This window comes from Stegostoma tigrinum, chromosome 15 (assembly GCF_030684315.1).
Source record: "Stegostoma tigrinum isolate sSteTig4 chromosome 15, sSteTig4.hap1, whole genome shotgun sequence".
NCBI classification, from domain to species: Eukaryota; Metazoa; Chordata; class Chondrichthyes; order Orectolobiformes; family Stegostomatidae; genus Stegostoma; species Stegostoma tigrinum.
Genome location: NC_081368.1, coordinates 64,958,657 through 64,984,304, shown reverse-complemented (window position 1 = coordinate 64,984,304; position 25,648 = coordinate 64,958,657). Strand labels below are relative to the sequence as shown.

The following is a 25,648-nucleotide window of genomic DNA, read 5'->3' as shown; positions in this document are numbered from 1 at the left end:
TGACTTCACTGAGAATCGAAGAACTGGTGGCTTTGGCTTTGCCTTAAGCTATCCGTAGGGAGAAATTCTGCCCCGGCAACCCTTGACCCAGGGTAAGCCTCAGCACGTTCAGAACAATGCTTGACTACTGCAGTTGGTCTTCCTCAGCAGAGACTCTATGCAACACTCCAAGATACCTATTACCAACTTGGAAATGAAGTGGAAGGAACTGGGAGTAGCTGCTATTTTTAACAATATGAAGGAGCCGAATTCATCAGAAGACACGGTGATTAAAACACAGTCTTGACAGTGCAATCTGAGGCAGTGTCAGTGAAGTGTTCAAAAACTCTTTCCCATCAAATTAGCTGTGCAGGGAATCTCATCAGCTTGTTTAAATAAAGCTTTACATTGAAAAAACATCAATAGACTTAGGAGAAAAAATCAAAAATATTAATCCTCAAATTTTATCCTTTGATGCAAGAATTCAAACTTTCATAAAACAAAAATTGATTTAATTATTATAAAACTACGTATGTTTGACAAATACTAAAAAGGACTGTGTATAATGAACTGTTTTCTTACATAATACATTTTTGTTGATATTTTCTTCAGTAAAGCAGTTTTATGCCGTTCCCGTTCAATAGATGAGACGGTGGTGGGGGTGGGGGGGGGGGGGGGGGGGGGAAGAGGGCGCGGGGATAGCCTGGGATTTAGCCCTCTGTCTGCTTCTGGCCCGACTGATAGTTGGGGCAGCATTATGGAAAGGAATCAAATCATCAGGAAAGGTAGGTGATTCGTGATAAGTAGAGTTAAAACTGTGACAAAGTACAGATTTCTGCCGCAATAAAACTAAAATTTATAAATCATTTGTGAAGTAGCTGGTTTATCTCCCAGGCGATGTTAACAGTGTCCTTTTGGGGAGTGGGAGAGCCATAATTTATCTACACTTCAGACCTGAGGGAGATCTGAAGATCTTTCTCCTGGGGGAAAGAACAGCAGCAATTCCCCCAAACCCCTGCAAAGGCTCCCTCATTCTAAAGGTTTCACTCACTATTCTTGGGTCTCTGGGGGAATCTCTAGTTGCTTTGGAAGACTGGGCAGGCCTGGAGGAAAGGATTGAGCAGATTTGCGCGAGGGTTTACTTGAGTGAAATTAGATTCGTCTAGATAATGTGCATGTCAACAAAAAATAGGAGGAAATATGAAGAATTTTCATCACACTGTTTTATCCTTTTGTTTAAATGTATTACTTTTCTGAATACATCATGTAAATGTTTGAATAACTTTGTATTATTTAAATTACTATGTGTAGCTCTGCATTCAAAACACTGGGACTCTCCTATAATGTTGATCCTGTGTAGCACAAAACTCATTGTAATGTAGGTCCAGGAAGAAATCCAAACATTTCATGTTCATGTAAGATTCTAGAAAGCCTTTCTTGAAGTTGTACATTCTGCACAAATGGTTTTAAATTGACCAAAGTGGTGGACCCCCTTAATTTAAAAAAATGCTCAAACCCAGAACATTGCAGCTTTAGGAAATTTGGAATCAAAAAACAAATTGCTGGAGAAACCCAGCACGTCTAGCAACTGAGAATAGTAGCAGAGTTAATGTTTTGAATTTGGTATGACTCATTCTCAGAACTGAAAATATTTGAAAAATGTTATCTTTTTATGCTGCTGACAGAGGGATGGAGATATAAAAGGATCAGATGGGGAGTATGCCCAGACCTAAATACAAAGCAGACCTATTCTCTCCTTTTCACACTTATCATTTGTATCCATTTACCATTTCTGTTACTGCTTTCTCATTACATTTGCTCTCTCTATCTTTTGTTCCAAAACAACATGATGTTCTAATAACATCGAGTACTATTTTTGCCCTCTTTCTACCATGCCCTGGTTATCAAGATGAAATTCTCTGGATATACTGGTCACGAAGGGGAAAGTTATTGTTCCTTAATGACCTTATCAATTGCAGATCTCATCTCATTAACGTGCAGCTTCTTACAGGACCATGTGCCATGAGCAAACTAGATGGGGCAAATTCTCAACACAGAAGTGAGAGCGAGGAACAAACACAAGAGTTGCTGGAAAAGCTCAACAGGCCTGGCACCATCAGAACTGAGGAAGGGTCACCGGACCCGAAACGTTAACTCTGATGTTTTTATTCACTGATGCTGCCAGACCCGCAGGTCTTTTTCAGCGACTTCTGTCTTTGTTCCTGAGTTACTGCGTCAGCAGTTCTTTCGGATTTTAGTCTGGGCGAGGACCTGGGGATTTTACCTGACTGGTGATTGCAAGGGGACACTGTACTGAAGGCCACACAACATTATCTCAGGGCTAGATCCATGGACACCAGGTGCATCCGCTGCTCATCCATGAATGTTGACATCTGATCATTTGGGGCGGCATGGTGGCTCAGTGGTTAGCACTGCAGCCTCACAGCACCAGGGACCCAGGTTCGATTCCAGCCTTGGCTGACCGTCTGTGCGGAGTTTGCACATTCTCCCTGTGACTGCGTGGGTTTCCTCCAGGTGCACCGGTTTCCTCCCACAGTCTGAAGATGTGCAGGCTAGGTGGATTGGCCATGCTAAATTGTCTGTAGTGTTCAGGGATATGTGGGTAATATGGGGACGGGCTTGGGTGGGATGCTTCAATGGGAGGTGTGGATTTGTTGTGCCGAAGGGCTTGTTTCCACACTGTAGGTAATCTAATCTAATTGTCAACCCTTCAGAATCCTCATGGCATGTCTCCACTCCATTTTCAAGATGATTAGGAAGTTGGTTTCCACATTTCAGGCATGCAAGCAACTGCTGCAAGGACACTTTGCACACACCTCACTGTTGCATCTCAGCTGCTTGTTCTCTCTACTGCTCCCTCATTTAAGGGCCAGCCTCTCAGTTGCAACATCCATGCCTTGCTCTGTGATTGCTAGGGACATGGGGCAAATATCCCCAAGCTGCCTTGAAGATGTGAAAGATGATCAGATGTTTTTTTCCTCCCAGACTTCTGGAGATGAGCAGGTGCCGTGTCACACTGGCTCTGTCTATGCCAGGATATGGTGATGGAGCAGTGCCAGATGCTGGAACCAGCCCAAAGGATTGCTGCAGCGGGAAGCCAGTGGCTGTGAAGTGGCAGCTGTTTTGAACTTTGATGCAGTGTGCCTCCTTCCAGCGAGTGTGGCCAACAGCATTTGTGTAAGCTCACTCCAGTTTATTTGCTCTTCTGCATGGTGTGGTCAGTGTAGCCCAGGCAGTAGGATTCAGGAACATAGCTGGCAACTCACAGGTGCAGGGTACCATTGACTGGCCAGGCGTGGCACTGAGAAGGCAGTGTCACAACAATGTGGGATTCATCAACAGGAAGTGGTTCCATTCCATTCATGTTCAAGCGACCTGTCATCACTGTCACTCCTTCCTGGGAGATATGTACCCACTGTCCTGGCAGCTGCCATGATTCCTACATGCTGCTGTTCTATCATGTGCCTGGTAGTTTCAAGGGTCTGGCTGCTGTACAAGGCTGATTACTGGGGCACAAAGACTATTCTATTCCGAGTGTCTGATCACACAATTGCACAAACCCCGTGACTGATGCACAGTGCAAAGACAATGTGCTTTGATCAGGGCCATACTGGAGCAGGGCTTTTGAAGATATAGATTTCTATTTCCCCATTCTAACTTCAATTCTAATCCTATTTCAAGATTTTTCTATTGCCCTTGCTTCATAGCATCATCAAGGCAACTTTCAGCCTCTGCATACATTCTGATGTCTTTTGGAACTCAATGTAAGATCCCTCCTTCTCTTTCTCTGGTACATAACTATTTTGTAAAATAGCAGTTGCTCTCAAGCACGTTATTGGACTTCCGTGATGCTATTTTTGTTTGCAATTATTTAACTTTGCTGATAATCCATGAACCTCACTTGTTGGCAGTCATCAGGAACATTCAACCCACTTCAACCTGCTAGTGCCTTTTTCCACACAACCAACAATCCTCCACTCACTACACTCTGGGACTTATGTTCCTAGAGATCCTGATCAAGGGGTCTTTAGATGTGATAGCTCTGGCCTGTACATCACAATCACTGGCCTTACTACACAGAAGCCCTTGACCTATCACATTCTGTCCTTTAGCCTGTGATGAGAAACACAAGAGCAGGTGAGATATACAGTGTTCCATCACCTTCTATTATCTGCTGCGATTTAGAGATTTTGAAATCAATCTAATTAACTGTGATGAATAAAATTTAATAAATTGCTTGCCATTTTGATGACCTGGGTTTGAATCTTACCATGGCAGATGGTGGAATTTCAATTAAGTTTAAAAAATAATCTGGAATTAAGAATCTGCTGATGCCATAAAACCATTACGGATTGTTGGAAAATTCATTCTGGCTCACTGATATCCTTCCAGGATGGAAATCTACCATCCTGATTTGGTCTGGCCTACATGTGACTCCACACCCACAGTAATGTATCATTTTTGCAGACAGAACCTAAGCATTCTGCAATGTGGTCATATTCATCTCCCCAGTGTAGAGGGGACCACGTTTTGAGCAGAGATCGCCTTTGATCTTAACGGAGGGATGAACTGGAGCTTGACTTTTGTCAGGTTAGTAAAGGATTTGAATCTTCTTGAGGGTACGTCAACAGCCTGGATAAAAAACATTTTGATTTCAACCCTGTGAAATCCAAGACAAAAATGACACTGACCTTACTTGTGGAGTTTCAGAATGCGGATGACAATGTCATTTCCACTTGCTTGGGAGAGAATCCTCAAGCCTCAGTTAATGCCTTCACAGAAACATCCTATATAATTAGTGTCAGTCTAAAACTGCAGATATCAAAGAAGATCATTTGTAGCTTTAAAGCTGAGACCGAGATAATACTATCATTCAACATTGTCATCCACTAATTAGAAATATTACTGAGATAATGGGAACTGCAGATGCTGGAGAATCCAAGATAATAAAATGTGAGGCTGGATGAACACAGCAGGCCAAGCAGCATCTCAGGAGCACAAAAGCTGACATTTCGGGCCTAGACCCTTCATCAGAGAGGGGGTTGGGGAGAGGTTTCTGAAATAAATAGGGAGAGAGGGGGAGGCGGACCGAAGATGGATAGAGGAGAAGCTAGGTGGAGAGGAGAGTATAGGTGGGGAGATGGGGAGGGGATAGGTCAGTCTGTCTCCTCCTCTCTCCCTATTTATTTCAGAACCCTCTCCGATGAAGGGTCTAGGCCCGAAATGTCAGGTTTGTGCCCCCAAGATGCTGCTTGGCCTGCTGTGTTCATCCAGCTACACACTATGTTATCTTAGAAATATTACTGAGCTGGTTGGAACCAAATGAAAAAAATCAATTGCAGCAGTGTCAGCCCATCAGTCTACTCTCACTCAAAGTGATGGAAGGTGTCAGTAACAGTGCTATCAAGCAGTACCTGCTCAGCAATAACCTGCTCAGCGACGCCCAGTTTAGGTCCTGCAAAGGTCACTCAGCTCCTGAGCTCATTGCGGCCTTGGTTCAAATATGGATAAAAGAGCTGAATTCCAGAGGTGATGTGAAAGTGACATCAAGGCTGCTTTTGGACTGAGTGTGGCATCAAGAAGCCCGAGCAAAACTGGAATCAATGGGTATTGGGGGCAAACTCTGCAGGCTGGCCTTTACCCACTCCTTTGTCTGTCCAACTGCACCCCTCTCTCTCTCTAGGCCGCATCTCCGCCTTTCATTTACTCTCCTCCTCTCTTCTCACCCCATATATACCAACATTTTCCCAGCTACTATCAGTTCTGAAGAAGGGGCCACTGAACCCTAAACTCTGCTTTCTCTCAAATGATGCTGCTTCACCTGCTGAATTTTATTCAGCAACTTAGGAAACTTCGGAACATCCTGCAATCGAGCATGGAAGAGTGGCGAGGGGATAATGCGCGCCCTGTAACATTACTGCTTTCTCCAGCACACGTCCACCATCCACCGATAACAAATGTACACGTGTATTGACGTCTCTGTTATCAGAAGAAATTTATTTGAAGTGATTGTGTCTAGATCTTTGTCCCTTTTTTCGCTCTGGCTGCTCGTGTTTTACTTTGAAAAGGGCTTAATTATAACATGGCCTCTGCTGTACACAACCTGAATCTCATGGACTACATTATAGCAGTTTACCAGAATAAAGCCTCCATGTTATTTGTTCTGCAACTGTTTCCTGCTTCATTCTCTTCTTTGATTACAAACTTGAGTTTTCCATATAACTGAGTCCATTAAAGTAAATTTTGCAGCAGTAATAGGAGAACTTCTAACAAGTTACTCTATATGTTCAGGTGGTTTATTTCACTGCGACATTCCCATACATGGTTCTGACCATACTCCTGATCCGGGGGCTTACCCTGGAGGGAGCCTCTAAAGGAATCACATTCTACATCGGAAGCCAATCAGACTTCTCCAAACTGGCTGATGCTGAGGTAAATGCAGCCACTTCATTGCTTGAATTTCAATTATATTTTTAACGAATTGTTCAATGTTTCAAATTAATTATTTTTTGTACCTTGTGCGTTGTTTTTGGTTCTTGTTCAAAAGGTAGGATAACTAACTTCAGATGGTGCTAAATTTCAACTGAAACCTCACCACTTTTGCCCTTACTCTCTGCAAATTCACTGATTATGATGGGCCTTGGGAAAGTGTCAACAACAAAAAAAATGCTTTAGCTGTTAAAACATTTGTTACTTTTCTCAGCTGTCTCTGTTAGAAGCAGCTGATTGATCTATGCAGTCTAAAAGGCTGGGGATTTAAATGACTTCACAGCTTGAGTTTAATTTCGCTCTCAATGATGCACGTAGATTGATGTGCTGTTGCTTCTTTAGGTCTTGAGGAGCTGGGGTAAATGATGGGTCAGCAGTTTTCCATCATTCATGAACGCTTACATCCACTTCAAACATCTGTGACTCCATACTACGGGCTAAGTGAACACAGAGTTCAAATGGCCTCCTAGATTTGAAGGCCCGCTTGGGAACTCTGCAGCATTTTAGGCTCAATATCGAGTTCACCAATTTTCAGGATTGAGCACCTTCACCCGTGTCCTTACCACAACCCCACACCCTAGGCCTCATCATTACATGGGCTACTACCACATCTAACACATTCTCAGCTACTAATGGTCTCCCAGACCTTTGTCTGTCCAACTGTTTTTCTCTCTCTTTGGGCTTTATCTCAAACTATCATTGACTCCTTTCTCCCACCATCCAATTTCAGCATAAATACCAACTTTTTCCACCTACCAACAGTTCTAAAGAATGGTCACTGGATCTGAAATGCTAACTCTTTCTCTCCACAGAAGCTGCCAGCCCTGCTGAGTTTTACCAGCAATTTTAAGATTTTGTTTCTGCAGCTCTTTTGGATTTTTGGTTAGACTTTGAATTTTCTAACTAAAGGAACTGGGAATGGGACTTCTAAATTCAGCCTTGACAGATTAGTTTATGAGCCAAAGAACAAAACAGTTAGTGTTGAATGAGTTTGTCATGTAGGTGTTGGCAAGAGGGAAGGGAGGGTAAAAGTCAGGATATGAAGATAAGAGATAGGACGGAACTGAATGAAATACAATAAAGGAAGTGCAATGTAATTGAATTTCTTCTTGTCAGTTCCTTCCTTTTGAAACATTTTAAATAAGTTTTTCAGCTGAAATTCCTTATTAACTTATGGAGTAAATATTAAGTAAAAACTGGTTGTGGGCAGGGCAATGGAAAATAACCACTCTGAAGTAGATTTCCCTTATCCATATAATGTTGACGCTATTCAGCGCTGCCAGTATCTGGGAGATGGAAACTCAACATAAGATACTATCAAGAATACATTAAATGATAGAGAAGGAAAAGACAGAAAGAGAACATTAAAATTAACTTCTGTCTAAATTTTTAACCATTATAAGTTGGCCCTACATTTGCTATAGATATTTGTATTTCAGTGTTTAATCCAAAGTTGTTGTACACTCTCAGCATCACAGGTGAGATTGGCTCAATACCACTCTGATTGCATTTTGCCTTTCATTTTCATTTAAACATTTACCAATTTTTAACATGATCTAGACTGACACCTAATTCAATTGATCATACAACGGCTTTGATATTCTTTGCAAAAAGTATTTTGCAGTCAATGGTGATGTCTGCTTATAATGCAATCGTTTTGCCGGGGCATTATTTTTACAATTTAAGTTTAAAGCTTTACGCTGAATGTTGTTTTTTCCCTGTTGTTGCTTTCAAATAAAATGATGGTGGTCAGAGTGACAGTGTAGATGTAGCAAGTAATGAACTGAGTCACTCACTGAAAAACATGACTGATGGCTGACATGATTGAGGTACACAAAACTGTAAGGGGTAGAGATAGAGTAGACAGGAGAAACGTGCTTCACTGGCAGAGAGTTCAAAAACCAGAGGGCATAGAATCAAGCCAAGTGGCAGAAGGATTAGAGGAAAATCTTTTTCCTACAATGTATTTGGGGGATATCTGAAACTGACTACCCAAGTTGCTGGTGGATGCAGAGATTCTAAACTCTTTTTAAAAAGTACGAGGTCTGCAACTTAAGTGTTGTAAGCTGCAGGTCTATGTGTCACGTGTGAAAAGATGGAATTAGAAATGGCATCTTGGTGTCTAAGAGTCAGTATGGGCATGATATGCCAAATAACCCCCTGCACCATTGCTATGGTTCTTTCGATGGTCCTTCATCAAAACTGGTCAAGGAAATTTAGCAGCAAGGAATAGTCAGAGGGGGAAAATGATGGTCCTACTGGTCATTGGAGGTATGAATGATGATCGGGAGTTTCAATCAGTTGATTCATCATGAATTAACCACACTGAAACACTTGATCTCATGGTTCATGTCACTTAATATTTTTGTATATATATTTACATTTTCCCATTGTAAAGAAATTCCACTTTCTGCTTTGCCAGGTTTGGAAAGATGCTGCAACACAAAGTTTATACTCTATCTCAGTGGGTTGGGACAGTTTAATAACACTGTCATCCTACAACAAATTCCACAACAACTGCTACAGAGATACCATTATTGTCTGTGTAGTTAATTGTGCTACGAGTGTGTTTGCTGGATTTTCCATCTTCTCCATCCTTGGGCACATGGCTCACATACAAGACAAACCTGTTTCAGAGGTTGCACAGTCAGGTAAGCAAAATTGGTTACAAAAAAAGACATCAACAGGCAGTGCCTGAAATTCTCAGCTGGTCTAGAAGCATCTGGAGAGAGACGAACAGTATTAAAATTAAGATAATAAAATGTGAGGCTGGATGAACACAGCAGGCCAAGCAGCATCTCAGGAGCACAAAAGCTGACGTTTCGGGCCTAGACCCTTCATCAGATGAAGGGTCTAGGCCCGAAACGTCAGCTTTTGTGCTCCTGAGATGCTGCTTGGCCTGCTGTGTTCATCCAGCCTCACATTTTATTATCTTGGAATCTCCAGCATCTGCAGTTCCCATTATCTCTAGTATTAAAATTAAGTTGAATGCAACTCTGAAGACGTTGTATTTCATTTGAACCTTTAACTCTTTCTCTGTCCACTGACACTTTTAGAATTGAGCATTTGAATGACGTCCAAGTAATGTTATATCAGAAAACAGTTTACATTGTCAGTGTGATTTTTCGAATATCCAAGGCAGTGGGTAAGACTGCAGCTTGTGGATATTTTTAACCCAACATGTCCAGAGGTGATATTACACACCTCTGGAGCAGGTGGGACTTGAACACAGGCCTCCTGGCTTAGAACAAGGGGCGGTACCACTGCACTACCAAACCCTTCACTGCAGCTTGTATCTCAGCAGTAAATTCTGTTTGGGTATTTCCCTCCCAGAACACAATGCTCTTAAGTGACAATCTCACCAAACAGAGCAGAAGGATTTCTACTTCGTTACTGCCTCTGATACTGTATCATTTAGTGTGGCTTGCATCGTAAAACTAAAGAAAGTCTCGAAAGTCCTTCTCTCTTTCATGAGAAACCCAGAAACTGGTGGTGATGTAACCAAAGGGTCACCACACCTCAGGTGAGAGGAGAGATCCAGAAGGAGAGTCCTTTGTGGTAACCTCAGCCAGTGCAGGAATTGGACCCATACTGTAAGGGGGCGGGGGGCGCGGATGGGGGAGCGGAAATGGCCCAGTGATAGTATCACTGAACTGTTATTCCAGAGAGTTACATAATGTTCTGGGGACCTGGATTTTAATCCCACCCGGCAGATGGTGGAATTTGAATTCAATAAATATCTGGAATTAAGAATATAATGATGACCATGAAACCATTGCGATTTGTCACAAAAGAACCATCCGGTCCACTGATGCCCTTTAAGGAGGGAAACTACTTTCTTTACCTGGTCTGATCTACATTTGACTCCAGACCCACAGCACTGCAGTTGACTCTGGGATGAGCAATAAAGGCTGCCTAGCCAGCAATGTCTGCATCCTGTGAATGTATAAAGGAAAAGAAAACTCTACATTGCGAAGCAGTCATTCAACCAATTGAGCTAATCAATCAATTATGTTGCAACTACATCATTGAACTGTAATAACATTATGTAACTATCTGTACATGTCTAAATGTATACATAGGAAAGTAGCTGAACAAAATGTAAGGAAACAATATCAGTTTTATTGCTTTGTATGATCACTATTTGCATGATCTGTTTAGGTTTTGGTTTGATTTTCATTGCCTACCCGGAAGCCCTTGCACAGTTGCCATGGGCGCCGTTGTGGTCCATTTTATTTTTCTTCATGGTGATCACTCTGGGAGTTGACACGCAGTTTTGTAAGTTTAGGTAAGTAAATTTATCTCATTCAAACAATCTATTTAAACAATTTAAACAGTTACTAGCACAGAACAAAATTCTTTAACTTATTCAGTTTATCATCTCAGATAATAAAATTACTGTTAGAAGAGGAATACATAATATTTCTTTGTGGCCATTCTTTGCTCACTGCCTTAATGCATCATCAGTCTGTTGAGTCCAATGGGTCAACAGCTGAATTCATGTAACACTCAGAAAATATTGCTTCAAAATCTGTCACCATGTCAAAATAATGTCATCTTTAACTCCACAATTAAACACCATGTTTTGAAAGGAGGCATCTAAGGACTCACAGTAAATAATGCATATTCAGACCTTGTGGAAGTGGGAACTACTAGGGCAGTTTAAACTTTCGATCTCAGGACCCTCTGTAACCTTTGACACTGAGTGAGAGTCAGAAACCTCGGACAGTTCTGCAGTAATTACAAACAGAAACAGCCTATCACGTAACCCCAACCAACACCTAAATCACTCCTCCTGACCCTTCATATATCCCTTTAATCATCCGATCACCCCAAGACCTGACCTGATCTGACTACACATGACCACCTGACTAACACTTAATCCACCTTGGATATAGGATGACAAAGTGTGAAACTGGATGAACACAGCAGGCCAAGCAGCATCTCAGGAGCACAAAAGCAGGTCTAGACCTGAAACGTCAGCTTTTGTGCCCCTGAGATGCTGCTTGGCCTGCTGTGTTCATCCAGCCTCACATTTTATTATCTTGGAATCTCCAGCATCTGCAGTTCCCATTATCACTTATAGGAACTCTGACTGCTTCTCAGTGGGCTGGCAAAAGTGGTTCTTTTTCTCATCAGTAGAAAGGGAGGCATTGAAAAAAAGTCAGCAAGCTGACAGCATCTGGGCACAAGGGATCAGAGGCCAGTGACTATTCATCAGAACTGGTGCAAATCATGGCCCTGAAACATTAGTGATAACCAGATGTAGAGCTGGATGAACACAGCAGGCCAAGCAGCATCTTAGGAGCAGGAAAGCTGACCTTTCAAGCCTAGACCCTTCGTCAGAAAATGGGCATTTCTGATGAAGGGCCTAGGCCCAAAACCTCAACTTTCCTGCTCCTAAGATGCTGCTTGGCCTGCTGTGTTCATCCAGCTCTACACCTGGTTATCTTGGATTCTCCAGCATCTGCAGTTCGCAATATCCCTGAAACATTAGCTCCGAGTCTCTGTCCAGACACACAATACTTCAAGGCCAGCTGGGCATTTCTTTTCCCCCCAGCACTTTCTGTTGATCTTTCAGATTTCCACCACCTGCAGTACCTTACTGTCCTGTTATTTGTACCATGCTAGACATTTATACCTGTGGTTGATTTAAAATCAAATTAAGAAAATATTTACCACCCAATTCTACATATAATTGAGTTGTCAACACATCCAGTCTCTAGACTTCTAGTCTTCTTCCCAGGGCAGAAATGGCTAGCACGAGGGGTCATAGTTTTAAGCTGTTTGGAGGAAAGTATAGAGGGGATGTCAGAGGCAGGTTCTTTACGCAGAGAGTTGTGGGAGCATGGAATGCGTTGCCAGCAGCAGTTGTGGAAGCAAGGTCATTGGGGTCATTTAAGAGACTGCTGGACATGTATATGGTCACAGAAATTTGAGGGTGCATACATGAGGATCAATGGTCGGCACAACATTGTGGGCTGAAGGGCCTGTTCTGTGCTGTACTGTTCTATGTTCTATGTTCTATTAGATGTTGCTCTCAGGTTATTGTAAAAGGCTAGACTCAAATAAATAAACGTAATATTCATAATAAGAATGACCAATTTCTTATAATAATCCAACAAAGTTGTGATATGTAACATGGATAAGATTGAAACTTGAGTTTTCAGCAGCTTTATAGAAAAAGGCAAATTGTTAAAATGATAAGAAATTTGGCCAGACCTGCCTAAAATCTTTTGACCCTCACCATGACAGTTGATCCTAACTCTGGATACGTAAGGGACACAAGGGAATGTGCGGGGATAAAACAAGTTGGAAAAGGAGAAACACCAGGACTTTTCCCCCCACCCTGAGGTTCCCACCCAAATTCTGTAATTAGTTAAATTCTGGAGTGGATGGATTTGGAGTGAGATTCAATCACAGATGACGTTTCTAAGACTCAAAGCCCTCCAATCTGACTCAAATTCCCACACGTTTTAATGTTAGAATTCAGTCTAGCGTCTGAGAATAACAATCCAACCATTTTCCCAACAACCTTCCCACAAACCAGAGTAACAGAAATGTAGGAAATGCACATCTCAAGGATGGAAACCCAGACAGAGTAACCTGAACTCACCTGCTTCTCAGGGCTGCAGGGATCTGTTCTTGCCAATGAGGGGTTTATTTAACAAAACCAGAAATTGCTGGAGAAACATAGCTGTTCTGGCAGCATATGCAGAGAGAAAAAACCAGAAGTAACATTTCGAGTCCAGTGACCCTTGACCTGTTGAGTTTCTCTAGCACTTTGATTCATTTTTCCAGATTTCCAACATCTGCAGTTGCTTTGACTATTGTAGATTTCTTCAGGACAGGGCAAGTTATTATTTAATTACTGATTTCATTTAATGTTTTCTTTCATCAGAAACAATCATCACCATCCTGCTGGACCAGTTCCCCACATTTCTCCGGTCAAAACGCCATTATCTGATAACTGGCATTTGCTTGTTATTTTATCTCTTTGGCCTTCTGCATGTAACACAGGTAGGTTGCCTCTTAATGAAGATGATGGACATTTCCCATGAAGAAGGATGACCTCATGGATTTATGTGATTGCTTTTTTGGATGCTTAATATTTAGCAACGTTGTTGGACTGACTGACTGATCCATCCCCAGCTAGTGTTACCCAATGCAGACCATACATGACTTGCCCCCAACCATCTCATTACCCTCTGATTGAACCTGACATACTCACAGCACCCACCCCGCCTGATCCTATCATCACATAGCTGACCCCTGAACTGGCCTACAGCCCCAATCTGATTAAAGACTCTCCGTCTGTGTGCACGTCACCCACCTTTCCAATTATCCACTCAACCATTTACTTATATATTGAAATACTCGGACATCAAAAAAAAATTCCCTGAAAATATCACAGCCTCATGTGAAAAGAGGGTGTGATCTCCTTTTCCTATCTCCTCTTGGTCCTGAGGAATACTTCCGGGGATAGCTGCGCTGACCCTTTGTACTTCAGCCAGGGATGGAACATTCAGCTGGAAAATTGTAAATAAGTGGCTCATAAAGCTGGGATAATGTCAATGCACTCACTCAGTGTTGATGCTGAATGGAGGATTTGAATCATTGAGTTCATTCCAAACCAGCAGGATATTATTCATGTGTAACAGAGTTCGGAATACCATGACCAGTTTGGTGGGAGGGTATTGAATGAGGAAAAAGGATGGCACATAGTCACTTTTCCCCTTCGACCCACACCACACTCTGCATCACAATTCAAATTGCATCAGGAAGGCCCGTGGATGGGGCTATGAGGAAGTAGTGGAGAAACTAGGCTTTTCAGCCTCATTTGATCATCTGCAATGTGATCTTCATTGGGGTTGATCATGAAAGTCCACTAGATGATTCCAGTTGGCTTTTGACTAGTATCCTTTACCACACAATCATTAGTGCACAGAAGGAGGCATCTCAGCCTATCATGCCAGCACTGGTTCTATTACCTCACACGAATCTCCCACTTTTTTCCCCCCATGTCCCTCCTCACTGTTTCTATCCAAATAATCACACAATATCCTCTTGAATGCCTCAGCTCATGCTGCTTCCACTGCATTTACAGCCATTGCATCCCAGACCCTAACTAGTGGCAGAGTGCGAGTAAAGATTTTTCTCACATCACACTTGCTTTGTTTGTGCCTCACTTCAAACCTATGCCTCTCGTTTGTTTCTCTTTTATGGATGGAAACAGCATCACCTTGTCTATGCTGCTGAGCCCACTCATGATTTAGAAAAGCTCCATCAAGTCTACTCTCAGCCTTCTGCTGCCCAAGGAGAAGAGTCCCAAATTTTTCAATCCATCCTCAACTGAAATTTCTTATGAAACTATTTTATGAATCGTTTCTGCACTCTGTCCAATGCATTCACATCATTCCGATAATATGGCACTCCCAACTGTATGCAGTACTCTGGCATAAGTCTGATAAGTGTCTTGCATATTCATTGGCTTTTTAATTTTCCCACTCGGTTAGCTCTGCTGAAATGGAGTTAGGCATCGTCCAATAGCAAATCCTATCTGAACAGAAGTGACTGAAAAGTCATTTATTGGTCTTCCACATCCTATACAATGTTGTGCTCATTATTTCAGAAGTGATGTTTAGGTATTGACAGGCACAGAGAACAATTAAAAAGAAAAATGAATTCTAAAATTTGAAAGTGATGAAAAATTATTGAGGTGTTAAAGTTTGATGTGTTATAACTTTATAGTTGGAAAAATTATTATTCTTTTTGCATCCCATTTATCTATTTTTGGGATACTTGAAGGATATGTCTTTCTAAAGTAACATTTTCCTCTCTTACATTTAATTTGAGGCTGGGATTTACTGGTTAAGTTTATTGGATTATTTCTGCGTGGGATCGATTCTGACTATAGTCGCTCTACTGGAAGTCAGTGCTTTAAGCCGGATCTATGGTAAGTATAATTGAAAAAACTTTGGAGAGTGAACTAAATATTTAAATATAAAGTCTACATGTGAGCATTGCCTTTTTTGCTTGAGAGAGGTGAAGACCTATCATGACCCCATTTGGTGTAGACAGCACATCATATTTGAGATGGCAAGGCAAGAACTAGTCACTGTCCTCAGATCTTTTGCCATTTGCATCCAAAAGTCCTTATGAGGAAGTATTGCCTTCTGTATGCTTCTCTCGTGAATGCCTTGTTCTTAATGAGATATAGCTGGATGTGGTTGGGGTCTATTGCTCATTAATGGTGGGAATGTGGTTCAAACTCTGAATAAGCTTTGTATTACTTTGTTGGCTGTTCCTCTTCACTGTCGAAACAGGTGGAACAACACCACAAGCTCAGTTTCAGGCTATTCATGCCCTACCAGGATCTTTGTTCTGATCTTCAGCTCAGAACAGAAGTCGCATTTTGAAAGTCCATTCTCACCCATTTTGATTATGGGCCGGTCTAGTTCATCACCATTCAGGAGCATGAAGTTACCTTAGAATTCTTCTGGATTTGCACAAATACTTTACTTTCACAGGCAATTTGATTGGTGATAATGAACAATTTGTTCATCTTTTCCAAAATCCTGAGTGCCCCAGGCAGTGCAGGGGGTTTGTAATCATTGAGAAAATTTTTGATCATGTCACAGAGCTACTTTTCACGGGGAATAAATAGCACCATGTACGCAGAGTTAACAAAAAGAAGCCTTAGGCAATGCAAATCTTTCCATCAACTTTACAGACAAATATTGTTCTCTCTAAAGCTAGCAGAAAGTCGAAAGCTAGTTTGTAGGTACAGTAGGTAATAAGGATGGTAATGGAATTTAGGCAATTGTTATGAAAGCAATAGTGTATAACAGCACAGACATATTTGTTACAATTGCACAAGGCATTGGTAAGACTGCATCCAGAGTGCTGTGTATAGTTTTGGTCTTCTTATTTGAAGAAGGATGTAACTTTATTAGAAGCAGTTCAGAGAAGCTTCACTAGATTAGTTCCAGGGCTGAGAGGCTTGTCTTTGAGGAGAGATTGAAAGTAGGCCGACACCTGCTGGGGCTTAGAAGAACAAGAGGAGATCTAGTTTGGATACAAGATGCCGAAGGGTGTCGACAAAGTAGACAAAAAAAAAGGATATTTCTCCTTTTGGGGAAATCTAGAAGAAGAGGTCATTGTTTTAGACTAAAGGGTGGCAGATTTAAAAGGGAGATGAGGCAGAATCGTTTCCCTCAAAAGGATCACATATCTGTGTGGAAGTCTAGTGTAATGAGTGTGATGGACACCATATCACTGAATAAATTTGAGGAGATAAACAGATTTTTAATTAATAAAACGTTAATGCGTTCTAGGGAACAGGTGGGAAAGTGGAGATCAGTTGTGCTTGTGTCATGTGGTGGAGCAGGCTCGAAGGACAGAATTAGCTACTCCTAACCCTGGTTCTTATTTATGTTCTATGGCAATGCCATCTTCACAAAAGAAACTTTACATTGAGAACATACAAACTTTAACAGCTTTGGTACTAAAAGAAGCAATGTTTAAAACAATAATTATTAAAAGAAATCTTAATATATACTTTTAAATGAATACTTAGGGTGGGTGTTCACTAGTGAGGGGGACAACGTGGGTTTGAAATCAGGGAGAAGGTCTTTGAAACAATTTTTAAGAATTACTACAGATCCACAGTGGAATTCCTGGTGTTGAGGAAGCTGTTGGAAACAATCCTGAGGGAGAAAATTAATCAGAGTGTGTTGAGGCATGGATTAATCAAGAATTGTCAGCAAGGTTGTGTTAAGGGGAAGCCATGTCTGACTAACTTTTTTCAATGAGAGGATCAGGTGTGTAGGTGAGAATAATACTTCTGATCTTGTGTACTGGACTTCAGCAAAGCTTTTGATAAGATCCCATATGGAATACTGATAGCAAAAGTAACAGCTAATGGGATCAAGGGAAGTTTGCAAACTGGATCCACAATTTCCTGAGTGGCAGGAAGCAGAGAGACGGATGAAGAATGTTTCTTCTGCTGGAAGTCTCTAACCATTGGTCTTCCATAAGCCTCCATAATGTTTGGTCCCTTGCTGCTTATGGTTTCTGTAAATGATTTAGTCCTGAATGTAGGAGGGCTGATCAATAAGTTTGCAAATATTACAAAAATTGCTGGGGTGGTAAATAGTGAGAAGGATAGCCTTAGATTACAGATTTAAAACAGAGATGAGGCAGAATCACTCTCTTAAAAGGATTTCGAACCTATGAAATTTTTAAGGCAGCAAATGTGACATGATTTATTAGTCGATGTAAAACTAAGAGCAGAGAGGTTATGTTGGAAATGCATAAAATGTTGGTTGGGGGACAGTTCAAGTATTGCGTGTAATTCTGTAATCTACATTATAGGGGTGCTGATGGCCTAGTGGTATTATCACTAGACGGTTCATGCAGAAACCCAGGTAATACCCTGTGGATCTGGATTTGAATCCTGCCATGGCAGATGGCGAAATTTGCATTCAATTTTTAAAAAAGATGGGATGATGAGTTTAATGATGACTATGAATCCATTGTTGATAGTTGGAAAAGCCCATCAGGTTGACTAACGTCGTTTAGGGAAGGAAACTGCCATCCTTACCTGGTCTGGCTGATATATGGCTCCAGACCCACAGTAATGTGGTTGACTCTTAAGGACCCTCCTAGCAATTTGGGATGGGTAACTAATACTGGCCTAGCCAGAGACATCCTCATCCCATGAATGAATAAAAAACAAGTGGAATGTGACAGCACCGGAGTGGTGCAGAGGAGATTTACCAAGACATTGCCTGGGCTGTAGAGTTTCTACGAAGATAGATTGGTCAGAGTGAGTTGGTTTTCCTCGGAGAAGAGAAAACTGAGAGCACGATGTGAATGAGATTCATAAAACTATGAGTGGCGGAGATGGATTGGATGGGAAATAACATTCCCACTTAAGGGCGGATCAAAGGCCAGGAGATTGAAGGTAAGAAGCTGAATATTTAGCAGAGATGTGAGAAGAAAACCATTTTCTAGCAGAGGGTGGTGGGAATCTGAAACTCACTGCCTGTAAGAGTGGTAGAGGCAGAAACCCTCAACATACTTAAAAGAACTTTGATGTGCACTTGTGATGCCAAGGCATACAAGGCTATGGGACAATTGCTGGAGAATGACATTAGAATAGTTTGCTTGCTGTCTTTGACCAGCACAAACATGAGAGGTTGAAAGGCCTTTTAATGCACTTGGGATCCCCAAAGAACTAAGAATATAACAAAGAATGCAACACAGAAAAAGAAACAATTGTTCAAGGAGACCAAAATCAAAGTAATGATTATCCAGTTCAATAAAATGATCAACAATTTTAAGAACCTATCAACTATCACCAAATGTACCAAAATGAACGTGTACCAATTTAAAACAAAACATTAATCTATGAGGTCCACTTGGTGGATCAGCAAACATGTAAAGCTCAGTTCTTAAGATTTTGAGCAACTTCAGGATTGGACATCAAATCAAATCTGGGACAGGCTAGCACTTCATGGAAATATCAAATCACATAAGTAACAGTTCAATTCAAAAAAATGCTTTAGACAACCTCCTGATGATGTTGATCACTATTTCACTTCAAGAACCACATAGACACTGGTGACAGAGATAATGGGAACTGCAGATGCTGGAGAATCCAAGATAATGAAATGTGAGGCTGGATGAACACAGCAGGCCAAGCTTGGCCTGCTGTGTTCATCCAGCCTCACATTTTATTATCTTAGACACTGGTGACAGCACACTTCAACAGCAGATACCAACTTACTAATGAGTCTGTGGATTGATGACTTGTATATACTCTCTGAACTTTGCAACTTTAGAAACTTCGTGCAAAACAAAACATTCTTTTGTAACAGAGTCACTGTTAGTCTCTTAGATAAGTCTCACACTAAAACTTCTTTCAATCAAAAGGTAATCTTACTCCATAATGAGCATTCCAAATAACAATGGATATTTGGTCTAGAAAATTGCTCAAGAAGCATTACACATCAAATTTAACAGGAAACATTCTACTGTGTTAGTTGACTTCTTGATATAAGATAGGGATGTTGTCCCAGGGATTTAGAATTCTGGTATGACCTTGCGATGATATCATGCAGCTGCTCCTCACAGGGTCTACCTAGTACAGTGTGGGTGGAGTTAAAAAGAAAAAGAAACACATGCAAAGAAATACATGAAGTAGACTAACTAGAATTAGACTGTAGAAATTGTGGAATCATTTGTCAAAAATGTAACAGTAAGATTAGACCTTGGTTTATCTGGAAATAATATGTACTGCAGCATTAAATCTTAATCTGTAATAAACACTGTTATTAAGAATTCCAGCCTTAAGATTGTTCTTGATCTTTCTGTCTCCTCCAATAGTCTTCTTGAACCCAAACTCTTGGATATGAACCTGACACTGCAACAGAAAAATTCTCTGATTCAGCTTGAAACAACTGTCTACAGCATGCAGGCCTCCCTGAAGTTAGGACAGACAAAATCATTCTCTCTCTCTCTACTCTGTTCTCATACTGTTACAGGAGTAAACAGATTCATCAAGGACATTGAGATGATGATTGGGGAAAGGAATTGGCTCTTCTGGCTATGGTGGAGAGCCTGTTGGGTTCTGATCTCTCCTTGTCTATTGGCAGTAAGGAGATGTTATACATTTTAATGATTTAAAGTGAAAGTAATAAAGGCTAACTCATTTTGTTTCTGATTTTTTGTTTTTTTTTGTGCATTAATTTAATTCAGGTCATATTAACATGGTCATTAGCCACATTCACTTCGCAAACATATGGATTTGCTGAGTACCCGGTCTGGGCAACAACACTTGGCTGGTGTGTGACCATCTCCTGTATTATGTGGGTGCCTATTGTTGGGATTGTGAGAGTTTCCCAGTCTGAGGGATCCACCTTGTGCCAGGTTGGTAAATTCTTTGATTTCTTTTAAGCATAAATGAGTAAGAAATATAAAATTGAGCTCCGCAGTGGCAGTAGAACCAATATGAGACCCAAAAGGTCTTCTGTATGAGTTTTATTCATTTTCAGATTGGCCCAACGGTTATCATTTTGGTCAGGACGCTAAAGCAGAAGTGGCAACTTGCTGCTGCAAGAACAGGGTATAGAGGCTGGACATTTAATTTAGAATTTTTAAAAAAGAAAAGACAAGGTGGTTGCACAAATACAGAAAAATAAAAGGACACTGTCTTTTCAGATGAAAAATTTAAATCCATGCCAACCATTCGTTTATGGACACATCAATGAGACAGTACCTCAAACTGTCCTGTACTCATTCTGTTCTGCATTAACCTGTGAAGGCTGATAAAAGAAAAGAACTGAGCTCCACACCCTTGCAGGTCACTCAAAGCAAAATCAAGGAATGGCCAAATGTGTTGAACACTGCAAACCTGTGAACACTGACAACTTAACAGCAATACTGTTGAAGATTGGTGCCCCAGAATTAGTTTCACCACTACCCATCTGTACCATCTACATCATTGACATCTCCCTGGCAATCTGCAAAATTGCCAAAGTATGTTCCTGTTCAATAAAATCAAGACAAATCCAACGCAACCAATTACCACCCAAACTGTCAACCTTCCATCATCAGCAAAGTGATAGACCAGGATGTTCACAATGCCATCAAGCGCAGTTTGGATTCTGCCTGGAGTACTTAGCTATTAACCTCAATACAGCCTTGGCCCAAACATGGAGAAAAGAGCTGCAATCCAGAGGAGAGGTGATATTGACTGCTTTTAATTTCAAGATAGCATTTTACTGAGTTTTCCATCAAGGATCTCCAGCAACGCAATGCAAGAGTGTGATCAACTCAAGCCTGATTGACATTGTCAATTGGCTGAAGGAAAATCTTCCGGACACAGTACCTAAAAATGTCTAGTAGATGCTGATGGGATGATTGGAAATTTATTAGCTGTCCCTAAAGGTGGGGCTTCTCACTGCTGCAGCTCATGCTGCTAATATGCTGATAGTGTTCTTCCTGAATATTTTGTCCCAGTTGAGTGCTCTGGGGTTATGCAAATACTGAATATAATTAATTACTGCCAGATTCTCAATCGTTTAAATGTAGTAACTACTTCAACATGGGAGGAAGTTTTGGCTCAATTACTTTATTTAAATTCAGAAGTCACCCAACACGCGGTGATGGTTCAACAGATTCATTTGAAATCATAAGCTTTTGGAGCACTGCTCCTTCATCAGGTGAAGGAGTAGTTCTCTGAAAGCTTGTTAGTACAAATAAACCTGTTGGACTATAACCTGGTGTCGTGTGACTGACTTTGTCCACCCCAGTCCAACACCGGCACCCTCACACCATGATTTGTTTAAATTGATGTGTCAATGCCTGCAGGAAGGTATTTTGATGGGGATTATTTTGACGTAATACACTTTTCCTCAGCAGATCGCAATGCCAGTGTACAATAGCGCCTGAGAAATTAATGGGAATGTAATTTCTGTTCAACACAGAGGTTAAAGATTTTTCAAAATATTATATTGAAACAGCACAGGGGAGGGGGAGGGCAAGGAACAGACACAGAAGGACAGAGAGGAGGAGAGACATGGAGGAACGAAGAGATGGACAGAAGTGTGAAGTGGGTGGGGGGGGTCAAAGGAGAGAGAGAGCGTGAGAGAGAAGACAGGGACAGGGGTGAAGAAACCAAGGGCAACATGGTGGCACAGTGGTTAGCACAGCTGCCTCACAGCACCAAGGACCTGGGCTCCATTCCTTGACCGACAGTCTACGTGGAGTTTGCACATTTTCCCCATGTCTGTGTGGGTTTCCTCCCACAGTCCAAAAATGTGCAAGTTAGGTGGATTGGCGGTTCTAAATTGCCCATAGTGTTTAGGGTTGTGTAGGTTAGGTGCATTACCTGCAGGGGGATGGGGATGAGTCTGGGTGGGATGCTTTGTGGATGGGTCAGTGTGGACTTATTGGGCCAAATGGCCTGTTTTCACACCATGGGGATTCTGTTCTATGATAACTTATTAAACTGCAGTACAATTTAATTAAGAACAGCTTTCTATTTTTCTTATTGGAAGTTAATGGAGGATAAAATTCTAGCAGAAATAATTCAATATTTCACTTCACTTTCACAGAAAATTTCTGCCGCTTGCTCATCAGCCCCTGACTGGGGTCCGTACTTGGAACGACACAGAGGGGAGAGATACGGAAAAAGGTCGGATTTGACAGAGGGCCCGATCTCTTTGCAACTTTCGCCCACTCCTGATATATGAAAATTTCAGAAAAATGTCTGGCTCAGTTTATAACGAATGACCATGAAAACATCCCAGTTGTTCTTGTGTACTCTCACCGTGACATCGTGACAGTTCTCCAGAACTGTCTAAACGGAGCTGGCTTGAGCGGCTGAATGGCCTAGTCCTGTTCCTATTGATATGGGCCAGACCAGACTCTCTTAAAATATTTTTAGAAGGTAGCTTAGACCCTAACTTTCTCTTATTTTAAAATGCAGATGTGAAGTGTGTTCCAAATATGAGGTGACTGGTCAAACTACTCAACTTTAAGCAGCATACAAATTTATTTAAATACTGTAGTTAAAATACAAAACAAAAAAAAAGGAATTTAAAATAACCATTGGAAAACTTAATCAAATAATAGATACAGTACCTATTACTATATTGAAACAGTTAATTAGTAACATTCCATGAACATGCTCCTTGGCAAATTTAGACACGCATTCTTACATCCAGTTCTCCAATTCAGGAGCAAATAATATTCAAGAGAGATTTCAGAGAAAGTAGCAGCTAGGAACTGTTTATTGAAACTTCCAATTCTTCTGGTTAAACAGCTTCTGACTGCTACAGCTAGGAAAAACTAGAAAGCCTGGTCTGGGAGAGCTAGCCACTACCCTTCCATTGTTAGTGATAATGGGAACTGCAGATGCTGGAGAATCCAAGATAATAAAATGTGAGGCTGGATGAACACAGCAGGCCCAGCAGCATCCCAGGAGCACCCTTCCATTGTTACAACTGTTTTGAAAACCTAAAATTCTTTTTTAAACCTAGGTAAAATCTAAGTTATTTACTTAAGCCATTTTCAGTCACCAGTTCAACATCTCTGCCATTACAAACTCTTTCCAAAAAATCCCAGGACTAAATGATCTTTTAATGTGACAGCAATGCAAAACTATTTCTTCTGGTCTTATCTGCCATGTATTTGCCCACTCACCCAACTTCTCAAAAATTAGCTTGTAGCCTACTTACATTTTCCTCACAACTCACAATCCCATCCAGCTTTATGTTACCAGTAAACTTGCAAATATTACATTTGCTTCATCCAAACACTTTTAGGACTTGAAAATCACATGACACTGTTTAACCTCACTTGACAAAGCAATGCACCATGAGGTAATGAACAAGAGGCCAGAGTCTCTTGTAGAATTTATTTCTTTTTTATCATGGTGAGAACAAGCAAACATCAAAGCGAAGTGAGGCAAATTAACATCCTCTCAGCCCAGTAATTCTTCAAGCTACCGAGAACATAGAGGACACGAGCTTTGTTTTAATCAGTTTCAAAGTGAAAGAACTTAGTTTTGGTGGCTGAGCTTAATCTTTTGACTACAGAAATTTATGTTTTTATTTAAGTTTGTAAGCGCACAATCCTTCAGACATTAATCACTCAAGACAATGTATTGATTAAATATATTTTAAAAATACCTTCTGTATTCTGTAATACATTGAGAAAGCAAACGCACTGCTTGCAGATACCGACACTTACCAACAGGTGGCGATAGACCCAACCCCACATCGAGAGAACCGAATCACAGCCTTACTCAATAAACTTCAAAAATGTGGAGAATTAAACAAGAGAGACTTCAAAAAATGAAACCAAATGGATCCAACACACCATGCTTCTACGGACTACCCAAAATTCACAAACTAAGAGCCCCCCTCAGACCCATAGTCTCGCTACCTGGAACACCAACCGACAGATTAGCCAAGGAACTACACCAAAGACTAAAACACCTAGTAGAAGACTCCCGTCACTCCATTCGCTCCACCCAAGAATTCCTGAACACAATCAAAGACACCAAGATAGAAGAGGATGAAATAATGGTCTCCTTTGATGTAACAGCCCTGTTCACATCCATCAACATCAACCTGGCCAAAAAAACACTGATGACACTATGAGAAGAACAGAAGACACATACACCAGACACCACCAACCTCATCAGCAAGGACAACATCATCAAGCTAGTGGACCTATGCCTTACCACCCACTTCACTTTCAATAACAAAACCTACAGACAAACCAACGGTACACCCTTGGGATCTCCGATATCAGGGTTCTTAGCAGAGGCAGTAACGCAGATACTCGAACAAACTGCTCTGCCAATCATCCAACCCAAACTTTGGGTCCGCTACGTGGATGACACCTTTGTCATCACTAAACAAAACAAATTCGAGGAAACCTTCAAGACCATCACTAATACCCTTACTGGCATAACATTCACAAAAGAGGAGGAAAACAACATCAAACTGCCATTCCTAGATGTCACAGTAGAGCGAACAGCCAATGGGGAACTTCAAACCAGCGTCTACAGGAAAACAACACATACGGACCAAACACTGAACTACAGGAGCAACCATCCCAACACCCACAAACGAAGCTGCATTAGAACATTATTCCAATGAGCCACCACACACTGCAGCACAGAGGAACTACGCAGAGCAGAGGAAAATCACCTATACAGCGTATTCAAAAAGAATGGGTACCCTATGAACACAGTCCGCCGATTTCTCAGCAACAGACCCAAACAAACAGACAAAACCTGCCCTGAAACCATAACCACTCTCCCCTACATCAAAGGCATCTCAGAAATGACTGCGAGGCTACTCAGACCTCTTGGTATCATGGTAGCCCACAAACCCACCAACACACTAAAACCTCAGCTAATGAACTTAAAAGACCCTATACAGACAACAAGCAGAACAAACGTCATATACAAAATACCTTGCAAGAACTGTGACAAACACTACATTGGACAAACAGGCAGAAAGCTAGCCACCAGGATACATGAACATCAACCAGCCACAAAACGACATGACCCACTATCACTCGTATCCTTACATACAGATGAGGAAGGACACCACTTTGATTGGGACAACACATC

General features: G+C 41.3%; 1 protein-coding gene across 1 annotated transcript; it reads left to right on the top strand.

The window, feature by feature from the left end:
• The first annotated feature begins 116 nt into the window (after positions 1–116).
• Positions 117–24,125, top strand: LOC125458999 (sodium- and chloride-dependent neutral and basic amino acid transporter B(0+)-like). Its single transcript, XM_059651260.1, has 9 exons — positions 117–132; positions 724–764; positions 6,292–6,432; positions 8,912–9,140; positions 10,651–10,777; positions 13,391–13,509; positions 15,346–15,445; positions 20,254–20,424; positions 22,614–24,125. The coding sequence occupies exons 1-8, from the start codon at positions 117–119 to the stop codon at positions 20,261–20,263; spliced, it is 783 nt and encodes a 260-aa protein (XP_059507243.1). The 3' UTR covers positions 20,264–20,424; positions 22,614–24,125.
• The last annotated feature ends 1,523 nt before the right edge of the window (positions 24,126–25,648 follow it).

Bases quoted from the DNA above. Each gene is read 5' to 3' on its own strand.
- LOC125458999 (XM_059651260.1), top strand. The intron at 6,433-8,911 runs GTAAATGCAGCC...CTGCTTTGCCAG, and splicing joins CCAAACTGGCTGATGCTGAG to GTTTGGAAAGATGCTGCAAC. The intron at 13,510-15,345 runs GTAGGTTGCCTC...ATTTAATTTGAG, and splicing joins GCCTTCTGCATGTAACACAG to GCTGGGATTTACTGGTTAAG.